Source organism: Vigna unguiculata, chromosome 5 (genome assembly GCF_037176805.1).
Source record: "Vigna unguiculata cultivar grain cowpea cultivar isolate G323 ecotype 2 chromosome 5, ASM3717680v1, whole genome shotgun sequence".
In the NCBI taxonomy this organism is placed as follows: domain Eukaryota; kingdom Viridiplantae; phylum Streptophyta; class Magnoliopsida; order Fabales; family Fabaceae; genus Vigna; species Vigna unguiculata.
The window spans coordinates 10,270,047-10,293,944 of record NC_140796.1 but is presented as its reverse complement, the minus strand read 5'-3'; the positions used below and the strand labels follow the sequence as shown (position 1 = coordinate 10,293,944).

Genomic DNA, 23,898 nt, shown 5'->3' with positions numbered 1-23,898 from the left:
TTTATAATTAAAATATTATAAAGAATAAAATTATACACTTGCAAAATTATAGGAAGAGAAAGTGAATCGAAAAAAAAAAAGTTAATTTTTACTTGACATTAAGAAATTAAAAATCAAAATTTATAGTTTTTTTTGTGTTCATTGAAAGTACAAAGGAAAAAAAAATACAAATTTGACTTCAATACAAGTTTAGATGAAAGATTTGATGGAAGTAAAAGGATAGTAAATAAAAAGCTAACTTAATAATTTTACACATGTGAAAAATCTTATTATAATTAAGTGACAAGACACTTAAATTAAATTACACTAATTTGTATATTTCTCTTAACCATGCACTATTCAACATACTGTTTTGCATATGAAAGATAGTGTCCTGACTGTGCAAGACAAGAAGAAATTAACAAAGAACTTCAATGCTGGGAAGTAGCCAGACATTATTGACATTGAAAGTGGTAAGAAATTTCCCATAGCAAAAGACATAAAGTGCATTTTATCTGCTCTATATATTGCTCATAATCTTCTTGCACAAAACAATTGTTCAAGAGATTTAGAGAAGAAACCAGACTTGGTCCTAGTTTTTCTCAGAGGTTTGGGAAGAGCCACATTCCTCAAGGTACTGCGTCCTTCACTTTCCTTCACACTTTCACGGATTCGTTGAACTCGTCACTGTTTTTTTTATCACACATTCACGTTATCATTCATGAAATTTCTCTCTCCTGAAATATTATTAATGAAAGATAAATTATATTTAGTAGGGTTTAAATATTCTAAACAGGTATACACTAAAACATTCAGAATTAAAATTACCTTTTTAAGTAGAAAATAAAATAAGGAAACTTCTGTACATTTTAAACTTTTACTTTTACTTTTAGGTTAGTTACCGTTATTACTTTACATATGATCAAATGAAATCTCTTCTTCCCTTTTTCTTTCTGCAAACCCGTAAATAATAAATTACAATTCAATCATAGTGTTTTATTTTAAAATTTTCTTGTTAGTTTTCAAAAGCCAAATCATGCAATATAATCGGGGTCAGGGTAAAGAATGTCTGCAGACATGAAATATATTGTTTAGGATTAATGTTGGTCTATATCATATAATATAAGAAAAAAATCTCCCTTGATTAATTATTCTCCATTATTGTTGCATGTCTTCTACAGATTCATCATTGTTTGATTGGCTCTGTGAACACTGCAGAACATGGTTTTGATCAACTTATCAAACCTCTTTATTTCTCGTGACTGTATGGTGGTTACAGAACTATCACACCTTCCCTATCTCTCGTGACTATGGTAGCACAGAGGGACCGCAACCATTTGTCTTTATAATCAGTGTGTTTTTACTTTCAAATTTAAATCTGACATATCAAACATGAACCTTATTATGATCTCAAGATATTTGTAACCGTACCATGTGGCTTGAAATTTTTAGAACAATACTCAGTACTGTACTCAACCATTTCTGATATTTTGTTCGAGTACTGTGATTCAAGTTACTAATGTTTTTAAAACAGATTTAAAGCAAGAAAAAAAAAAAACAACAACATAGTCGCTAGGGCTAGGTAGCAAGAAAAAGATGGGTATGGTTGATATGAAAACATGGTGATGAAGATTGCAGAAAAATATGTGAAACTCTAAATTTGCAAAAAGATTGTGCAATCAATGATGGATATCGTATGATGGCCATGCATTCGTAATTTGTTTTGTCGCATGTACATAGATCTAACTGTCGAATAGGGTGAGCCACGAGGGGATCACATGCTGAGGAGGCAAACTTGTTCAGCTTTATTTTTTGTGTCTATCCTCTCTCGACCAAAATTGGAGGAAATGAGTGAATAAAAAACTAAGGATTGAGAATTTCAATGTTCAAAACTTGGTTCTGTCTTGCTATCACATTATTATCATCACTTGCATCCAAAACTCATCCATTGATACGTAGTCCCATCTAATTGGTAACCCTCTTCTTCAATAGCCACCCTTCAGTGTTCCAATAGCCACTAAAATGTTTGCAACATCCCCACATGCATTGGTCTCTTCTTACCTTCACACCTTCCACGAAGCTTCCTATTTTCCCTTCAAGTTTATGCTTGATATCAACCTATGCACACTTGCCGATATATGCAAGCAACTGGCTTTCTTCCATTATCTTTCTTTTAGCCCTATTCTACACAACTCTCCAATCTTCTCTTTACAGCCATACAAAATTATTATCGCTTGCAAAATTTTGGAAATTCTCAAATCGGGATCACTCTCATTAGTTCAGATTTTATCTTTAAATGTTACGTATCTTTCTAGAGAGAATAGAACATTAATAAGAGACGAGTTAAACCTAAATATAAGGCATGTATATCACTTTCAACTAAAAATGCTTAAGACTATAAATTTTCATGTCTTCATTTTTATAGAGTGGTTAATTTTTTATTTTTAAACTATGTGAAATTTAAACTCGTAATTCTCATCAAAATGCAGATAATGTGTGTTTAACAGAATTTTGCATTCAAATCTTTCAAATAGAAACATGTAGTTCAATTTAGTGGTCAAACTTAATTTGGTAGTCGGTTAGTCTATATATTTATTATTTTACACCGCTTAAATTACAAAATATAGAGTTGTTTGCAAAGATTGATTAAAGTTTAGCAACATTATCTAACGAGTTTTATATTGAAACAAATGGTAATGTTGTTTAAGAAAAAAGTATTGATAGTCAATTGTAATACTAAAAAAATTATAGTAAACTCTAGTTTAACAACTTTATAATAGAGGGTGATTTATACGTAGGAAATGTAAGTTTATATATAGAAGACGTTGTAAAATTCATAAAATGAAGATAGTCTTCTCATTTAAATGACTATGCAAGTTCTGAAAATTTTTTTGTTATAAGAAAAAAGGTAGATTTATTATTTGTCTTGATTGAAATTTCAATATATATTCGCTAAAATTTATGTTTATTTTACTATAAGTTAGTTTTGTTTGGTGAAATAAGTTTATAGTTTTCAGCTTTTAAGGTGATGCAAGTGTATTTCATAATCCATAATTGGGTTTCTAAATTTGTAATTAGACGAAATTAATCTATCAACTTTGATCAAAGAGATTATTTCGGATGAAAGATATAGATGCGTGAGAAAAACAAATACAGATTCGTATCATATATAATTAAAATGAGAATAATTTTAATCATTCAGCAATACGATTTAATTATTAATTAACATTATTTTTCTCATGAGCAATGCTCTCTTTATACGTAAAATAGTGGTTTCCTTGAACCTTCCTCTGTCGCTGTTTGTTACAATAGAATGCTTGTTTTCTTATAGAATACGTGAGGAGTCTCTGGAACCATATTATAAACAGTAGAACATTATGTGAGTGTGAAGATTTATGTGGTTCTTATTCCAATAAGATAATATTAAAATAAATTTGGCCACAATCTTTAATTATTGAAGGTGGTACATGTAGATATTTTAATATTGTACTGTGCCCATGATGGAGTTTGGACCACCTGAGCTGAACCTCATAATAATTCAAGAAGTTGAAGATAGTACAATAGTAATCACAGAAGAATGTTACCTAGGAATTGACCACATTTTTTTTCACTTCCGTTACTTAACACTTAAATGTTTTCAACCAGTAAAATTTATGAAATTAGTTTTCAAATTAATAAACATATAAATATTTTAATAGAGAAAAAAAGTCGTCTAGTATAACATTGGTAGTTGTAATTTCTGACGGATTAAGCCGTCAGTAATTACCGAAAAATTGATCTATTGATAATAAACAATGATTTTTGTGAAGGATGTGTTCGTCGGTAAATACCGACGGATCTCAAGCATCCACGGTAAATGATTACCGACAATGCGTTATCTAACGGATTTTTGGTCGTCAATAATACTGATTTATCGACGGATTTGTGTCGTTACAAATAGATTACTACCGTCGATAATTACAGTAATAAGATTTGGTTTAAAATGTACTGATAAAACTTTATCATATTCATTAAGAGTTCCTGTATTGGTTATACCAATTTCTCCTCCATGAGAAGCATTATCATTCCTTTTGTCCATCTTCTTCCCACATCTCCTTATATTTTAAATTAAAGTACTTTGTTCTCTTCACTTTTAGATCGCTAATAATCACGACTAACTTGCTTTATCATGAAATATTTCATTGTTAGTTGAGCTATGAATTCCATTTAAGGAAGAATTTCATGCTAATGAAATATAAAAAAAAAAACAAATAAAGGTTTATATCTGTAGAATGTTTTGATACTAAAGCTAAAAGAAATAAATTAATAAAGATCATAAAAACTAGTATGGATTCAAGTATTATTGTATGTGAAAGTAGTATTGTATGTGAATGTGATGGAGGTACAAATCATTCTTAAAAGACATGGACATAAAATATAATTATTATATTTCTAATGATTATGATTGAAAATTACATAACTAGATTTTATATATATGTGTGTGTATATAATTGCAAATTTTGTTTGATAGTAACTTGTTTAGAATATAATTGAATAATATTTAAGATATCAACGTACATTTTTCTTTAACAAAAAATAACTGTCGTGGGATTCCATAGTTTCATTTTAACATGAAAGTTGTGTTGCATTTAACACCTAAATATAGACAAAATGAATCTATATAAATGAATTAAATTACTAATTAACTATTTTTATTATTATATTTACTTTTATGAGTGATATAAACAAATCAATTGGAAATTTACCTTATCTTAAATAAGATAGGATAATATAGTTAAAAACTGTTAATTAGTGAAAGAATTTGTAATTGATAAAAATTATAATTTTTATAATTTTTTTTGGCATAAAAAATCATGAACTATATCTAAAACGATGTATTGAAATTTTCAATTCATACATACCTTCAAATGTACCTAGTTAAGATACATTTTAAACGTTATAATGGTGCATGTTTATTATCTATTTAAAAAGGTTTAATTAATAATTTGATTTTTTTTCTTACTCCACCTTGGACTACTTTCCACCACCTCTTTACATTTGCACCACTACAAGAAAATGCTTTATTACTAACCAATTTTAATGATCAAAAGTTGTTAGGTACTATAGTGACAAATTTATATACCAATTTAAAAAATAAAATAAAAAATTATTGATTACTAAAATAGTCACTATTATAAGTAAAAAATTATAATTGGTCACTAAGGAAAGATAAAATTGAGGAATATTATCGTGCATTTCTGCACATTTGTATTGTAGATGCTCTGCACATTCGTATTGCGGATGTTGTGTTTATATAAACACAATATTGTATAATCATAATCTCTGTAATCATTGAATACAATAAATAATATAGGAAATAATTGATAATGATGGTTGCACACATGAGAAATAATACACGGACAAAATTCAAGGTTATTGGAATAATATTATTGACATAATATTTCTAGTATTGATTCTAATAATTAGAATCACAACTTTCTCTAACTCCCTCTCTCAAATTGAGGTGACTCAATCATCCAAGTTTGTCTCTCAAAATGTTGAACCTTATGTGTGTGTGAGAGGTTTGGCTAAATAATCTACAATTTGATCTGTTGTGGACACATAGGCTATTGTGAGTTGATTCTTAAGCACTTGATCACGAATGTAGTGAACATCTATCTTAATACGTTTAGACCGAGCATGCATCACTAGATTGGATGTCAATGCCTTAGCACTCAACTTATCAGACCACAAAATCAGCTTTCTAGTCATAGGAAATTTCAGCTCATCTAGAAGTGATCTGATCCAAGTTACTTCTGCTGCTAGGTTAGCTAAAGCTCTGTATTCTGACTCAATATTTGACTGTGACACCACTTTTTTGAAGGCACATGAGATTAATGTCTCTCCAAGGAAAACACACTGCATTGCTATGAATTTCCCATCATCTATGCTAGTGGCCCAATTTGCATTAGAGAATCTCGCTATATTAAGATCGGTTGATGGTTTGATATGAAGACAAAAAGTTGTTGTGACATGGAAATATCTCAATATTCTTTTTATTCCTTGCCAGTGATCCATGGTTAGAGAACTCATATATTGGCTGATTTTGTTGACAGAAAATGTTATGTATGATCGAGTGTTGGTTAGATATTGTAATGCACCTATAGCATGTTTTATAATGTAGGGTTAGCAATAAGTTCTCTTTTAGCAGTGTAGTTTTGATTGCAAGGTTTGTTGAAGTATTCGTTGAAAGATTATTGAAATTGTTCAGTTGTTCTATTATACTTTCAAAAGCCAATAGTTGGGCTTGTAGATCAACCCAACTAAGGTTGATTTGATCAGATAATTTGACCACCATCGGATTGTAATCAGCATCCATTCCATTCATCGTTTGAATCATCAAATCTGAGTTGGAGATTAGTGATCTTGTCAGCTTTAATTTATTAGCAAATTTCTTCATTTTAGGAAGATATTGATCCATCTTCATTTCTTCTTTACGAGTGTTGTGAAATTCTGACTTGAGGTAGATTGTCCTTGATTTTGTGTGTGCACCTGCTAGGCTTTGGGCTTCATCCCAATGTTCCTTGGAGGTTTCACAGTGTAGCAACTATGTTGCAATATCAATGGCCATTGAGTTTCTCAGCCACCCTAGGAAAGCTTGATCTTGTGCAATCCACTCTTCATAATTATGATTGGTTTTCAGAGTTTTGTCACTTGTAGTGACAAACGATTCTGGACATTCTTTTATTCCTAGTATGTAGCCATCAAGTTTGCAACCTCTTATCAATGGAAGAACTAGTGACTTCCATAGGAGATAGTTATCTTTGTCCAACCTGACAGAAACAGTTGTGAGTAGGTCATTTATGTGATTTGTATTGGCTGCGAAAGACATGATTGGATCGAGAGCCTTCAAGCTTAAGAGCTATTATACCAAGAAATATTGTCGTGCATTTTTGTACATTCATATATTGCATATGTTGTCTTTATACAATACAATCATAATCTCTATAATAAAGTCATCATTGAATACAATAAATAATATAGGAAATAATTGATAATGATGGTTGCACAGATGAAAAATAATACATGGACAAAATATTAGGGATATTGGAATAATATTATTGACACTAGCGCAAACACAGGTGCTATCACGCTTGTGTATACGCATTTTTTGAAATATGTGTAATATTATATTAGTAGATGATGACATTGTAATGTTATTAAGTTAATATATAAAATGAAATTATATTTATTAAAAATAAAGTGAAATATATCATAAAAAATGAGAGAAAAATAGTTGATAAATAGGAAAAAAGAGAAGAAACAGAGATAGACGATTTGATAAAAAGCTTGTAAAAGTAACAATCAATTTTAAAAAATATAATAAATAATTATATTTTAAAGGATAAAATTATAATTTTGAAATGTGGACACAAACGAAGAAATCTTCTTTATATATTGTTATGGATAATATCTTTGATGCTGATTCTAATAATTAAAATCACACTTTTCTCTAACTACTAAATTTGTCATTAATTAATTAGAGACCAATTTATAAACTAAGTCATTTTTGTAGCCAAAACCAAGGTAGCTAATTTTAAAGACTAATTTAGTGACCAATTATATTTTTTTATTCATAATAGTGACTATTTTAGTAACCAATAATTTTTTACTTTGTAGATTGGTATCAAAATTTGTCACTAGAGTGACTAACAACTTTTAGTCATTAAAATTAGTTATTAATAAAGTATTTGAAGCATTTTATTTATTGTAGTGCACTATTTATGTTAAAAAATTTGCACCACCTCCTTACACTCCCACTACATTTTATGTTAAAAAGTTTAATTTGTATTTTTCTGTAATCGATTCTTACATGAAGTGGGAGATTTTGGGTGAGGAATATTTAGGACTTTGAATTAGACAAAGTAATGTAGTGATGTTTTATTAGTTGAAAATAGTGCACAATGAATATGTAGTGAGATTGAGTGAGATGAAGAAAGTGAAGGAAGTGGTTGTTGGTAGGAATAAAAAAACAGAAAAAATTTAATGTATAAAATAATTTAAATTTTAATACGTCTAACTAATGGAAAAATCAAATTAACTTTATTTAATAAATATTAAAACTTAATTAAATAAAAACTAAAGTGAATCATAAATATGAATATAGAAACCAAATTATTAATTAAGAATAAGAAAAAAACTTTATGACGTATAATGAATAAATGACAGAAAGATAATTTAATATTTTATGGTTTAGTTTTGTGATTTTAATTTGTCAAACTCAAATTTATTGATAATTCTTCTTGATATATTTGCGCTATTTTATTTTTGCCACATTCTCCATATTTGTTGAAGAATTGAAGTACGTGAAGACATACAATACAACAGAGCAATTAAATTAAACCTCTAGAATTTAGGAACATTGGGACAAGTCAACATGGTCATGTGAACCCAAATCATTAGTTGTTGTCAAGGACACATTCGACTTTAACATGTTTGTGTCAAATTTTTGCATGGTCTAGATGAGTAACAAGCATGTATGATTGTGTCACGTGGGTCATGTGAACTTAATTTCAAAAGCAATTTTCAGTATCACAAGTAAGTTTTTTCACAAAAAAATATTTTATATGTTTATAGTTTATAAAACTTTTACCTTTAATCTATATAGCTATCTTTCTTAGAATATAACAGTAAATTAAGGATGATTTATTAAGTATATGATTGAACAATACACTACAACTCGAATGAAAATAATATTCAGTACATTTTAATGAGCTAGGGTTCTTTGTGTTTAATCTAAAACCTAAACCATAGAACTTGGTGTGTTAGGTTTGGTCTAAATCACATCCGTCATATGATATGAAATAATTTAAATCAACTTAATTAATTTTGTAATTGAATCTTCACCTTGGTCCAAATATAATGATATATCCCTTGACGTTGATTTAAGATCATTGCTTGCCACGAAAATTAAGTGTCCACTGATTGATTTCCAATCATGTCGAAGTTGAAAATAAATTAATCATGATAACATTAGTTTTATTTTTAAATATTTAGCTTAAAAAACATCTCTATTTCTTTCGACTTTCAATGAGTGATATTTCTACCGCATCCAATAATTTAACACAGATTAAGACTTAAGACGATTTAAATACTCTTTTCTCTTTTCCTACCGAAACTCATTTTAAGGACAAAATCTTGACGAAACCCATAGTTCAAAACGAACAATACCTCAGATGCATATTGATTAACCCTAATAATATCTTGGAATCAAAACATTGATGTCCAATTGATAATGAGATTTTACATGTGAACATCATTAGTCCTTTAAACCCTCTATTGAGAATGATTCGTTAATTTTACTCTTTCTTTAAATTTAACCAACTTTTTTTATTTGATCATTATTTTAAAACTTAACTATTTTTTAATTAAAAAATTACCTATAAAATAGATAAAAACTATTTATTTTTAATTTTATAATCTATATATATCAAGAAGATTATTTTTTGTACACACATTTTTTTTATTCTTACAATTTAAGTAACTATTATTTTAAACTAAAATAATTACATTTTCACTTATACCTTTTAAATGACCGTTAATATAAATTTAGTTATTTTATAAATTAAAATTATCATTTTAACATTTTATCCTTTTAATAACTACATTTTTAAATTTAAATCATTATTTATAATAAAAAATTATTTAATAAAAAAATACAAATTATTTATTTGTATAATTATTTTCAATAAAAATTATTTTATAGTTTAATAAATCTTTCTAAAAAACAGTGCGTGTTTCCACTAGTTTTTGATTAACAAAATCAAATATTAAGAAAATAAAAATTGTTCAAAGGAATTAGAAACTTATCCAAATTTATAGTTTTTTTTTTACTATATATCTCAGGTATATATCATACCTATATACATTGTGATAGATACTTTTTTTCTATTAATAACATATGAAAAATGTAATTTAATTTGTAACTCCTCGTACAAAAACACTAGTCAAATCCAAAACAACCATGATCGAAATGTAACATTATTTTGTTCACACAGTGACTTTTTCTCTAAGTGCATGGAATGAGGAGTGGAGGGAGGATGAAAATGGCCACATGTTAATGGAGGTAATGCCATTTTTTGTTGTCTTTTTAAGTCCACCCTGAACCTATTCAAATCCTTTGTACTTATTCAAAGATATTATAAAATTCGGAACTTGTCATTTACTTGGTGCAGAAGACGTGGAGAAAAGAAATAGTGGTCACTATCAAGGTTTGAGAGATGAGGTTTTAAATGGTTAATACCAAATGCAAATTATGTCCATGATAACGAAACTTTCATAATATTTTTTTAATGTTTGTTTCAATTTTAAGTTTTAATACATTAATAATCTTATTTAACAAGTCGAAGTTAATGACAATATTTTTTATTTATTTTTTAATATACCTTTTAAAAATAAAATCGTGAAAAAACTTTAAATTTTAAGAAATAAATATCATAAATGTGTGGTGGTTGACTTTAACAATAAGATTGTAAAACTTAGGATAAAAAAATTATCAAAGTTAGTTTTAAATTCAAAATTCTAAAATTATTCTTTTAGAAAAAAAAATATTTAAATTATTTTTAATTGTCACTTCTAAAAAACATAAAACAATTAGATATATCAAATTAATATTAAAACTATGTCTTATTTTTGTTTATCACTTTCTTCATTTTAATTACAGATTCTCCATCAACCAAACATAATAAACCATATTTTTTTCATTTTCTCTTCTTTCATTTTCAAAATGAATCCAAGTACAAATGAAGAAAATCTGTGTTTCAAAAAAAAACAGAGTTCTCCGTTTAGTATCACATATTTTCTACATTATTTCCACACAAAGGTTGTCTTTTACGTAGGTAATGGAACCGTACTACTCAAATTCAATTTCGTAAGAATTCCGTACTATAGCGGCAAGTAAACAATTGCGACAAGTCAAATTTTGCTAACGTGTGGTTGTACACACGTCACTCACAAACAAAAATGAGCACTTATTTATTTGGTACCCCCACCGGACCACTTGCAGTGTAATTTGAAGATAGAAGTTTAGCATTACTGTGGAAAATAAACAACTAATACAACAATCTTTATTAAAAATTAAACTCTATTAATGTTACTTGATCCACATAACTTACACACCCGAAAACAATTGATGCACTTTATAATTTGGTTTTTATAACAAATTTATTTAATATCATATATTAATAAAGATGATTAAATATCGTCTTGTTCTTGTCTAACACTGAGGAGGGATAGGGGTAGTCCGGTGAGGACGACTTCCCGCAAACTGGATGGAGAAGAGGGTGAACAAGGTTTCAAAGCAGTTTATGGAGTATGATGGAAAAGGCCTTGCACAAGACTACGTCCTTAGTCGTGTACAAGCTGACATGGGTTACATAAATCTTCACGTGCTCGTCAGGGTCTGTGTCTCCGTCATATTGTTCCAGGGTGAAGGCCTCCCATTGTCGCATGAGGGGGGTTTCAGTGATGTTGTCAATGAAGGGATGGCGACACTCCTGTCTACTTGCTATTGCGGCCATAGTCGGAGGGGTGGTAATGTGATGGAGGGGTGGGGGGGTGGGAGGGGTGAAGGTGTGAGGGATGAGGTTGTATTCACTTTCCTCTTCAGTGGCTTGATAGAGGGGAGTTTTGGACTCCACATGAATCTCATTCTCCTTTCCTTTCCTTTTTGAGCAGCATCCATCTCTATCTTCCTTCTCAAGCGAGCGTTCTCCTACTTCAGTGCGTCCATCTCCTTGGCGTTGCTCTTCTTAGCCTCAGCAAATTCATGCTGCATCTTGGCTTGTCCTTCAAGGATGGGATCAAGGTCAATCTAGTATGTGTCGGCATCTTTGGCTACCAGCTCAACATATTTTGCAACACCAACTTTTCTACGGGTTGAAACCATCTTCAGCAATTCTCGAATTGTTTTGGTAAGATATTAATTTTAGCCCCACGGTGGACGCCAATTGTTCTTACAAAAAGGAGTCAAACGATCAAGTTAGCGAGAACTCTCAAAGTCAAATATTAGTTTTCAGTATTAATGAATTGCGTACCTTTAATTATTGTCCACCTATATTTATAGAATATTAATCACAAATTACCTGGCTATGGGATGGGCCTTTATTGGGCTTACCGATTCTTCTTTGGGCTTGTGTGGACCTGATCAAGGCCCAAGTACCAAGCCTATGAATTGATAGTTGTTATTTCCTAAATGTAGAGTAGGTGACCCTTATTGGTATATAACCTTAGCCACCATGTATGTATTGTCTTTCTATATAGTTGATTAGTGATCTGTACCAAACAGGACTATTAGTTGGCGGTTAAGGCTGGGTACTCAGTCTTGTCGATCCTATCTACCTAATATAGTGCAGTATTTTAGTTGTTTACACCATTTAACACATTTTAACTCAAATGTCAACCCGAATAACTATTTAACACGCAAAAAATATTAAAATCGTTGAAATAAAACAAAAATTATATGTTCACTTTTAAAATTAAAAACAAAAATATATCAAAATTTAAAAAACGAATAAATTTCAATTTCATAAATTTATCGAATAAAAATATATTTAACCCATATATATATATATATATATATATATATATATAATAATCTATAATAATCTATAATAATAAAAGAGATTCTTCTTTTCGTTTCCACATTTTATAATATCCGTTTTATCCTTAATTATTTTAAAAATTAATTATTTTATAAATAATTTACTTTTAATCATTTTCTACAAATCTCTTTTATCTTAAATCATTATTTAAATTTTCTTTTTACATATTTTTTTATTTATTTTATATTTAACAATTTGAAAATTAAAAAATATGAATACACATGCGTCGTCGTGACTGTGTGTTCGCTAGTATATATAATCGCTAGATATATAAAAGTAATTGGTTTTTGAATGTTTAAGTATCTTAAATTGTAAACATGATTGAATATTAAATGCATGGTGAATAATAAAAGTGAAAAGGGGAACGTGGCAACAAGAGCAACGTGTACATATAAATCACGTATCTTTTGCGAGAATCTAAATGGTTGTACCATATCACAACAGGGCTCCACCAAGCCTTACAATTTGCATGTGACATAGGAAATCAAATACTGCAACCAAATCTTCCCTCTACTTATGTTTAAATTGAAGTTCTGTTTTTTTTTTTTTTTATTTCTTTCTTTTGCTTAGTTTATTTAATAAATATTAATAAGTAAATACAAAGAGCACAAAAATTTAATAAAAAATTGATTTATCTACAAATATTGAATAAAATTATTTAATAACTTGTTTAATCCATTTAATAAATTATTGCTGTCTTGTTACTTTTTGTTAATAGTATTTGATAATTTAATAATTATTTTTAAATTTCGCTAATTTGTTTGATTGATTTAATAATTTATTTAAATATTTAATTTGTTTTGAAGTTTAGTTTAAGGTTGTGTGTGTATTTATAATTTTTGTTTTAATTTAGTTTTTTTGTACGTGTGTTCAAACTAATATATAACTTTTGTAGTGTAAAAAAAATAGGAGTAAATAAAAGAAAAAGGACTCTTAGATTAATTGAGTAACAAAATGCAAATGAAATTAAATTTGTATGATAACATTGTTAAAGTATTGATATAATAATTATCTATTTGCGGTACATGATCGTTTTTTTATACATGATAGTTTCTTTATTTGTCTTTGGATTTTTTTTCGTGGGTCATGTTTAGTAGATATATGAGAATGAAGTATAATTGGACTATAATCATTATTGTTTTCACGTTGTCCTCACTTATATTTTTGGACTCTCGTGTAGGTGTTATGTACCCATAACAATGCATTTATAATATTGATTTATATACGAATAATGATATTTTAACCCAATTTTAATTTATCACTTTAATTATCTTTAGATAATCATATCATATTACTAACAAAATCAATATAAATAATTGAAAAATATTAAAGTGGTGAATTAAAAATAATTAAACAAAAATATATCAAAATATCATTATTCTTTATATACAAAAGGTAATGTCATTGTGGAAGTGACAAAATATTTGATGGGTAGAAAAAAATTTGACTAAGATGAAAAAGTGTTGGATTTGTAAGAAACTTGTTAATATGAAAATTAGAAAGACATGTTTTTTATGGTTCATAAATCTTAACATTTGAGTTGTTGAAATTGTTGAATATTTGTAAAGACTTAACATGTAGATGAAGAAAGTTGTGAGTGGGTTTGTCCGGTTTCTTGTAACATGTTGTATTATTGTTGAGATATAATCGTTAATTAAATGAATAAAAATATATTACTATTTTTTTTGAAAAGTGAACTTACTTCTAGTTCAATATTGGTTGCAAATATGGTAATATGGTATATAGTATGTTAAATGAAACATATAAGAGAAATAACAATTTAATTTAGGAGAATCATCAACACTAGTCAAATGTATGATGTCATTTGTGATAAGTAATCCACAAAAACTACAAAAATTTTGTCAAATGTATGAGTATACAACACCAAATCAAGTCAAATGCATGAAATTTCGAAAGAGCACGTTCTTTACTCATTTATGTTCTTGTTACTACAACCATTGGTGTGAATGTAAGAAATTTCAGACTTTTTAACTATATTATCACAACGTTATCTAGAAATTGATTTTTATATTGAGAAATGGGCCATGACCCTTCAAAAAATTTTATATTTATATAATTTTATATATGATTTCAAATTATTTTTTTAAATTGTACTATATTTGATATTTTTTAAAATTTTTATATATCTATATTTATATATAAAGGAAAATTTCTTTTTTTTTCCACATTTGTTTTCCAATTTTACCTTTTAAATCATTTTTTTTAATTTAAATAATTATTTTGTTAATAGTTTAAGTGACCATTTGTTTAATTTAACATTTTTTTTCAATTTGAATAGTTTTTTAGACATAATCATAATAAATGGAAATTAATTACAGTAACATTATAAAAATTATTTATATTTAATTTTACAAAAATAATATTATTAATTTTTATTATCATAAAAAATTAAATACAATAATTTTATTTGTTTATATAAAATTATTTTGGACATAATTACTATTTTGATTTCTATTTTTTTTCAAAAATATCACGTTGGTCTTCCAGTTTTGTTTTATTTCAATTTGGTCTCGATTCTTGAAAAATTGATATAATTTGATTTTTTTTGTTAAGTTTCTTGAAACAAATTAAGGTTTTTTCATTAAAATTTAAATTGTGAGTAAGAATGATTTGTTTTGTTAGTGTAATTAACATAATCCTAGTATTAATCTTGATGAAAAATTATTGATCCGTTTCAAAAAATTTAACGAAAATGACCAAACTGCATCAATTTTAAAAAATTTGAGACCAAATTAAGACTAAATGTGACATTCCATTTAATAGATAATTCTAATAATTAAAGTATCACAAAATTATAATAAAATAGAGCAATGATAGAAACATATCAAAACTAACATTTTACAATTGTCCAAAATATATTGAAACATAAGGAAATATCAAGGGCACAAAGCAATGCCATAAACATGTTTCATAAAGCAAAACAATCTAGCCAAGGATTGCTCATAGAGCAAGAAATTTAAAATATAACAGTTCCAAAAGGGTGCTTAAAGAGTTATAATAATAAAGCCTAGTCTAAACAACTACATTTCCACTATCTTCACAATCACCAAGAGCCTCCACATATGCTCACACCAACATTGGTGATTATCGCAAAAAGGAAAAACAAATAGAACACAGATAGAGAGAAAGGGTAAGCTAGAGAAAAAAATTAATTTTGACATACATATATGCAAACAGGTTATAAGCAAGCAAATCAACAAGCATACCAAAAATGTGATAGCAAATAATCAAAGACCCTATAACTTGGTTATCCAAATACATGTAATGAGATTCATTGGTTGCTTGTACTTGTGGTGACCTCTACTGCTCTGTAGAGCCATTACTAATGGATTTCACCCTACCATGCACAAGGTTAGTCCATGATCATATAAGTCCATTATCCTGCTAGAGACTAGGACCTCCTGCTACTCTAACCACTTGAACTAGTCTACTCTATGTGAATCTGACTGATTCATTAGAATGTCAGGATGCAGTCTTTTTGAATCCTTATTTCATTACATACACTACAAAAACACCACCATAAAGTCTTCCCAAAAGATTCATAGAATTACGTCAAGCTTATACCATATACATATTCTCACACATTCATTATCATTTCATACCAAGCACATCAAAATCTCAGCATCATTATATCACATACATGACATCATACGTTAGGCTCTAAGGTAAATCACTCAATCATGGAGACAAATAACCAAATCAGAGAAGAGTGCAGCAATAAAGCACGTCCTTGCACCAGTCTCGCTCAACCTAGAAACATTCGCTTAAGCAACAGAAGTTCTTTTGCTTAAGTTAGGCCTTCTCGCCTGGGTGAGAGCTCGAACAATGAGAACATTGATGTTTTGTGAATTCTCACTTAAGCGGGACCTTCTCGCCTGAGCGAGATTTCTCTTCGTTCAAAATCGAAGCTCCTCGCTTGAATGACAACTCGACAGAAGAAGAAGTGAGTTTCTGCTACTCTCGCTTAGGCGATAGCTGCTCGCTTAGGCGAGATTAGCAGGTTCTCACCTGTTCACATATGCAGATCCAGAAATTCAAGCACAAATTCACCCAACATATTTCCAATCAACACAAACATCAAACAAGCATTTAAAAATATGATTAAGCAACCAGCAACATGCAATATTTTTAAAAATTTAAACTCTAGCTTCCCTTACCATGACAAATGCTACTACGAGGGAAAAAACCCTAAATGAAAGGAACACTAGGACCCGAAACAACTTAAGGAGCTGAAAATAGAAAGAAAGGTACACGAAATGAGGCTCCAAGGAAGGTCCCCAAAGCTAAACAAACACAACTAAACTGAAAAAGAAGGGAAACATGAAGTTTTGGCGTTCAATTTACGTGGAAGGGGCGTTCGGCTAGCTCAAAGGGGGATCTCGCAATTGTCCTAGCTGAGCTTCTGTTCCAAGGAGAGTAAGAGTGAGAACTGTTTGGATGTACGAGAAGAATAGTAAAGTGTTAAGTGGAAAAGCTGAAGGGGTTTCGTGAAGTGGAAACCAATCGGTTGGCCTAAGACCTTTTACTAGAACTGGACCCAAAACTTAAAACACAATAAGTAGGCTTTACACTAAAAAAATCTGGAGGACCAACTTGACATTTAGATAAAAATATGGACAAAAAACGTAATTCAACCAAAATTTTGACACTCATAAAATACCAAAATATTGGTTGAAGATTCATCACTAATGTTACCATTGTTTGTTCCTCTTGTTAGTTACAACTAATGACATTTATTGATCCAATATAAAAAAAATACACGACATTTGTAAGACTTATAAAGGTGAATTTCATTCGATTCAAAATGAAAATTATTCTTCTACTTATACCGTATCCAAAATTCATACTTGCCCTCCATGTGGTATAAAAAATTAGGAAGACTAATCACTAATTGTATCTACAACAAAATGAATCAACTAATTTAAAACTTTAAAACAAGTAAAAAAAATGTTTTTATTATCATAGTGAATATCATATATTTAAAAATTGTCAAAACAACAAAATTGTGGAAAACAATGTCATTTAACACTAATATCCAAAGGAAATCTCATGTTTCAAATAGAGCACTGCAATTATGTATTATTTGACCACACTAGATTATAAGGTACACAATAAAAAAAAGGTACACTATCATACACTCTTTCAAAATATCATGAAGTTTGAAATAAATATCTTTCAAAGGTTATTGTAAAATTATTCTTATATTCTGTCGTTTGATTATTATTGAAAAGTACTAACATCATACTTTAATAAGTTATTTTCTAATGCTAAAGGGTAAGAAGGTTTCTCACGAAATTGTGGAAATAATATATATATATATATATATATATATATATATATATATATATATATATATATATACTTTCACGACTATTTTAATTATTTTAAAATTTAAGAAATAATTATTTATAAGATAAAATTCTGCACACTAAAAATTGATTCAACTTATTTGAGTATATTAAAAAATTAACAAGGCGTCTTAATGTATAATGAAGAACTGAAAAGAAAAATGTTGAGCCTTAAATTTCTTGAGCCCAGATAAACAAATTGGGCCCAATTAGCCCATTTCGAAACTCCACCTCACTATCCCAATTTCCAACCCTTCCCCTCCTGTTATGACTTGGAGTACAGCCTGGTTTGAATTTAGCTTACAACACCGAACTACCCCAGTTGAAGTTACAAATATACCCCGAACAGTTCACCAATAACCCATTATCAACAACGGTCACGAGGGCATAACAGTAACTCCACCCCTCACATCAAAATTACCACCGCTAACCGTAGCAAACCACCACCGGAACGAAACCAAATTCCTCTCTTCTTTCTCTCTGTCTGTCTCTGAACGAGATCCGACCAACCCTAACCCTGATTCCCAATTACTGATTCCTCTGATTTCGCCGTAGCGACGATGGGCGATTTCAACCTCGCCCTGGTGATCGTGGCGGTGGTGGTCTGCGTGATCGTGTTCCTCGTCAACGTGTACCTCTTGGTCAACTATCAGCATCCCGACGATGCCAACCAGGCCTACTTCCCCAAATTCGTCGTCGTTTTGGGCCTCTCTATCGCCGCCATCTCCATCCTCATGCTCCCCGCCGACGTGGCTAACCGCCATGCTTGCCGCCACGCGATCTACAACGGGGCATGCAACCTCACGCTTCCCATGAAGGACCTCTGGCTCGCCGTTTACATCGTCGACGCCATCCTCGTCTTCTTCGTCATCCCATTCGCCATGTTCTACTACGAGGGCGACCTTGACAAGTACTTCTTTTTTGTTTTTTCTTTGTTCGGTTTGAAATTTGAATTGTTGTTAAGTGTTTCGTGGATTTGAATGAAAAGTTGTGTTGGGTGTTTTTTGCGTTGTGTGCAGGAGTATGGGGACGAGGATTAAGAGTGCGTTAATGTGGATGGTCACCACGGCAATAGTGTGCGCCCTCCTTCTGGGTATTTTATACGGTATGAATGATTAATGTGATGATGCTCTTGTTTACTTTGAGTCGCGTTATGTTATGTGACTTGTGTCTCTTTTTACTTAGTCGTGTAAGGTAGGACTTAGAAGTGCTTTGCGTTTTAGTTGGGGTGTTTTTGTCAAGGACTTAGAATATTGAAAATGGGATTGGGGAATTGTGTGTATAGGGGTTATGGGTTGGGTTTTTTGATGGATGTGTGGTTGTGCGGTTTCTTCAAATGAAAATGAAAGGATGATTTCGTGTAATTGTGCATGTGCGGAGAAAGAGTGGGACGTATCACATTTGAGGGGGTTTCAGGTTGCTCCTTTTAGTGATGACAGTCTAGAGGTCTTTCAGAGGCTTTTGTGAATCAAACAGTTTTGGGTGCTGTCGATCTTGGCGTTGAATGACGGGCGGGGAGGACAATTGGATTAACCATGTTTTGGGAAGTAAGGATCTTAGTGCGTTTGCGAGGTTGGATAGTGGGTGGGATTTTTTTGAAGGCTGTTTTCTTGTATAACAGCTTACCTTAGAGAGATTTTTGTGTGGTAAAGATATTGGCGGGTGAATAGAAGTAGAGAGAGGTGAAGTTTAATGTGCATCATTTGCAGGGTTTTTATTGGGACTAAGGATGTGCTGCTTGACAATGCCTTGTGTTCTATACTTAATAAGTAATAAATAAATTTTTATGAGATATGGGTTAAAATAAAAGAGTGGGGTTTGTTGTGGATTACCGATAACAAAAGGGAGAACTGAGATCGGGGTGGGTCTTTCCAGCAAGAACAATTCATGCTGCACTGCAAGCAAGAAGAGTGTAATCAAAGTTTATACGAGTGAAATTGTGTCAAGGCATTATGGTTCACATTATTAGATGAGACAGGCAGGAACGAGTCACAAACTTGGTCCCAAAAAAGAGCCACTGAGAATTTTAACCCATTAAACTGGTTTCATTTCCTTCACAATGTTCTTCTCTTGATGTAGGACTAAGGAATGGAAATCATTCTATACACAATAAACAATTGAAATGTTTAAAATTATATTTATAGGTGTAAAAAGTATTGCATTGCATAATTCATAATCTGAGTTAAAGTCATGATTAAGAATTTGCTCATGGTTGTTTCAAGAAGGATAGTCATCTTTGTTTGTCATTTCAAATTCAATTCAATAAAGATATACTACAAAAACCCATCTTAAATGTTGAGTTAATGTTTTAAATTTGATGTGGTTTAATCTGAGATTTAAACTGTTTGCTTATGCTTCTCTTCCATAATTGATCTATTAGGGCTGGTTGGTAAGGTGGACTTTACTGTCAGGCATCTCTCTTCATCCACAACTGCATTTCCTAGCACATGGACATTCAATAGTAATGAACCATGTATTAAAAATGGTGTCCATCAGGTCTTTTTCTGTACTAGTTTCTTTTTTTAGCTGATTTTGTTGTTTTCAGGGGTAATATTTTTTCTGTTGCTCATACTGCATTTCCCCTCACATTGTCCTTAAACCAGTGCTCAGCTTACTCTGCCAGTCCTTCGTCAGAGCAAACATGGACCATGCGTACTACCTTCCCAGAATATGTTGTTGCACTCGCTACTATTGTTGGATCTGTGCTTTTTGCTGTAAGCTCAATCTTCATAAAATTTAACTTTTCTTTTAAGAGCTAAATGTTTGGACTAGACTTTTAGGCTTGTTTGGCCAAAATTATTGTATTGGATAAAGGACTACTCCTGTGGTTATAGATTTTTCAGTGAGACTGAATGAATTATAATATGGTATTATTATATTCTCTTTCGAAATTGAGATTTTCGTAACACCCTAAAAGTATAATAAAAGTACTGAACAGAAGAAAGAAACTTTCTCTTAATGGATTCGTGGATTTATTTAAACACGCCTAATGTAAGTAGTGGCTTTCATATTCCTGATATTTGACCACTGTTCTCTATTCAATTCAGATATTTGGCGGTGTTGGTATTGCATGTCTTCCATTAGGACTTCTATTTTCATTTATTCGGCGTCCAAAAGCTGTTATCACTCGATCACAGTATATCAAGGTGCTATATATTGTTTCGGAAAAAAAATGTTAATTCGTTAGCTTTGTATTTGTTTACCTGATTATGCTATACTATATTCATGGTGTGGTTGGTTTGGTTACTGCAGGAAGCCACTGAACTAGGTAAAAAAGCAAGAGAATTAAAGAAAGCAGCTGAGGATCTCCGTCAGGAAGAAAAGGGTGGTTCAAAGGGTAGAAAGTTTCGTAAAAATGTGAAGGCAGTCGAGAAGGTAAACAAATATGGATCATTTATCAGTTTTCTTTACTTTATTCTTTAAGTATTTTTGTGGAGACAATTGTTAGCTTGGGCTTTCCATATGAAATTTGTTGCTGGCACCATATACTTTACAGTTGTTGAAGCATTTTGTGAAATTAAAGTGATTTACTTATAAACCTCGCATAATTCTGCAGGAGGTGTTTCAATTAGAAGAAGACGTAAAGCTCCTTGAAGAGATGTATCCTCAAGGGGAAAAGGTCCATGATCAAATTTCTATTTTTTTTTTTTTTTAATTTTCAGGTATAATCAATGTGTAATGCTTTTTCCTCTGACTAAGCTTGCATGAATATAGGCTGAGACAACATGGGCACTAACAGTTCTTGGTTATCTGGCAAAACTTGTTCTCGGAATTTTAGGGTAAGCTATAAAAGTGTGGTTTCAGTATGATCCTTTTGAACTGTTGAACACTTTTAGCAAGTGTTATGTTTCTTATCTATTTGAAAACTGTTAACAGGTTGATTGTTTCCGTGGTGTGGATCATTCATATTATTATCTACCTATTAATTGATCCACCACTTTCTTCTTTCCTGAATCAAGTTTTCATCAAGCTAGATGATGTCTGGGGTACGTTGGAAATGTCTGGCTATTTTCTTCTTTTAGTTATTATGTATAATTGAATAAATACATTATAATATTCATTCAGTTAATCCAGATGATATATGTAATTTGTTATTTCATCAGGTCTTCTCGGCACTGCTGCATTTGCATTTTTCTGCTTCTACCTTCTCCTTGCTGTGATTAATGGTGCCATGGTGCTTGGACTGAGACTAGTTTTTATTACTATACATCCCATGAAGTAATTTAAGTGCTATCGATTTATATTTCATTCTCCATTTTGGTAGTTTGGCATCCCTATTTGTATCTGACAACATGATCTTATATCTGGCAGGTGGGGAGCAACTCTTATGAACTCTTTTCTGTTTAATGTGGGCCTTATTCTTCTTTCTTCTATTAGGTGAGTATAGTCTCTCCTGTACATTCCTAATGGGGTGCTATGTATATTGAAGTTAAAGCTTCTAGCTTCTAGCTGAGTGTCATAAAGTTTATATTGTTTTTTGTTTTTCGCTTACATAATGTGAGAAGAGTTTGACAATTGTGGAAATTTAAAATGAGGATACTGTTATGTTAGGTTCTGAATTTTCCCATTTGAAATTGATCAATTTTGAAGGGGAAAGGAAAATGAAGTCATTGTGTTGCTTTGCAAGTGTATTGGAGTGTTGCATGTAAAGTTTAAGGCACTTGTTATATGCTGTCATGATCAAGGCATGCTTATACCGTCGCTGAAAGTTGTATTATTTTACCTTGTAGTGTGATCCAGTTCTGCTCCACAGCTTTTGCCTACTATGCTCAAGCAACTGCAGCCCAGGAAATATTTGGCCACACTTTGGAGTCTCTTCGAGGAATTAAATATTTATACAAGTGAGTCAATTTGAATTTCTTCTGCCTCTACTTCCCTGACTTGTCTGGCAAAAACTGTTACTTCTTTTTGCTAACCTTTGAATCTAGAGTACACTATGGGCTTATTGTTCCAATTTTGACCTACTGTATAGTTTGAATTAAGACAAGAGTTTGTAAACATTGAATATGGCTATAATATGGTAGTAATGCAGTTTAATTGAGTTTGACTGACTGTTTATTCCATTACAGGTATAATGTGTTCCAAATTGCGTTTGTTATTTTAGCTGGATTGACCTTTGTGTATTACGCTGCGTTTGTAAGTTTACCTTTGCAAAGTTAGTTTCCATTATTTAAACGGTTGTTAATATTTTACTGATACTAAAAGTTTTCTTTACACGGAAATATCAGGGATGGAGAAGAAAAACACCTAGTGGCAGGTTCCAATTATCTACATAAGGGAGGGCGTGGCACAGCCTGGAGAAGCACTTTCTGGAGTGAGCCATCGGAGATTCCTTGCGTCATACCCTTTAGAGTGGTTTTTATATTTGGATGTGTTTTGGCCTAGTTTTGTTTCATGTTGAAATGTATAGAGCAAACTGATGATCATCTGAGTAGAACAATTTGATGCGGTGGAATCGTTAGTTGGCTGCTACAGCTTCATCTTTGGCCATTGCTGCTTCTGTCGCCGTTGTATGTATTATTCCTTTGTTTCATTCTCACATCCCATTCTCATTATGTAATTAAGCGTATTATTACGTCTGTGAAGAGTACCGGATTCCTACAAAGCGTATTAAAACCCTTGCCAAGAGAAATTGTACGAGCAGGGTTTTTTTCTTTTTTTTTCTTCTGTTTTATGTTCATACATGTTCTTGTACTTCATTCTTTGTATAATAGATTTTCTTAGTTCGGCTTTCAGAATGTGTATTTCCGTTTTGAATTGGTTGTTGATTATTTGACCAGCTAGAAAGTAGCTGTATACTTTCTCTTCTCTCTAGTATAGCTATAAGCTATATATTTTAACTACGTTTGTTCAACAAAAATAATATTAATTACATTTAATAAAGAGTGTACAGTACTATAAGAAACGCA

The 23,898-nt window shown here is 30.7% G+C and overlaps 1 protein-coding gene and 1 long non-coding RNA gene across 2 annotated transcripts; both read left to right on the top strand.

Moving 5' to 3' along the window:
• The first annotated feature begins 364 nt into the window (after window positions 1-364).
• Window positions 365-1,467, top strand: LOC114186365 (uncharacterized). Its single transcript, XR_003605026.2, has 2 exons — window positions 365-613; window positions 1,161-1,467. It is a non-coding gene; the product is annotated as an uncharacterized LOC114186365 (long non-coding RNA).
• A 16,802-nt stretch (window positions 1,468-18,269) lies between these two features.
• On the top strand, window positions 18,270-23,727 carry LOC114185994 (LIMR family protein At5g01460-like). Its single transcript, XM_028073987.2, has 14 exons — window positions 18,270-18,899; window positions 19,009-19,094; window positions 20,370-20,485; window positions 20,593-20,703; window positions 21,037-21,135; window positions 21,242-21,364; window positions 21,546-21,608; window positions 21,704-21,768; window positions 21,866-21,975; window positions 22,093-22,207; window positions 22,301-22,366; window positions 22,720-22,830; window positions 23,059-23,125; window positions 23,218-23,727. The coding sequence occupies exons 1-14, from the start codon at window positions 18,550-18,552 to the stop codon at window positions 23,263-23,265; spliced, it is 1,530 nt and encodes a 509-aa protein (XP_027929788.1). The 5' UTR covers window positions 18,270-18,549; the 3' UTR covers window positions 23,266-23,727.
• The last annotated feature ends 171 nt before the right edge of the window (window positions 23,728-23,898 follow it).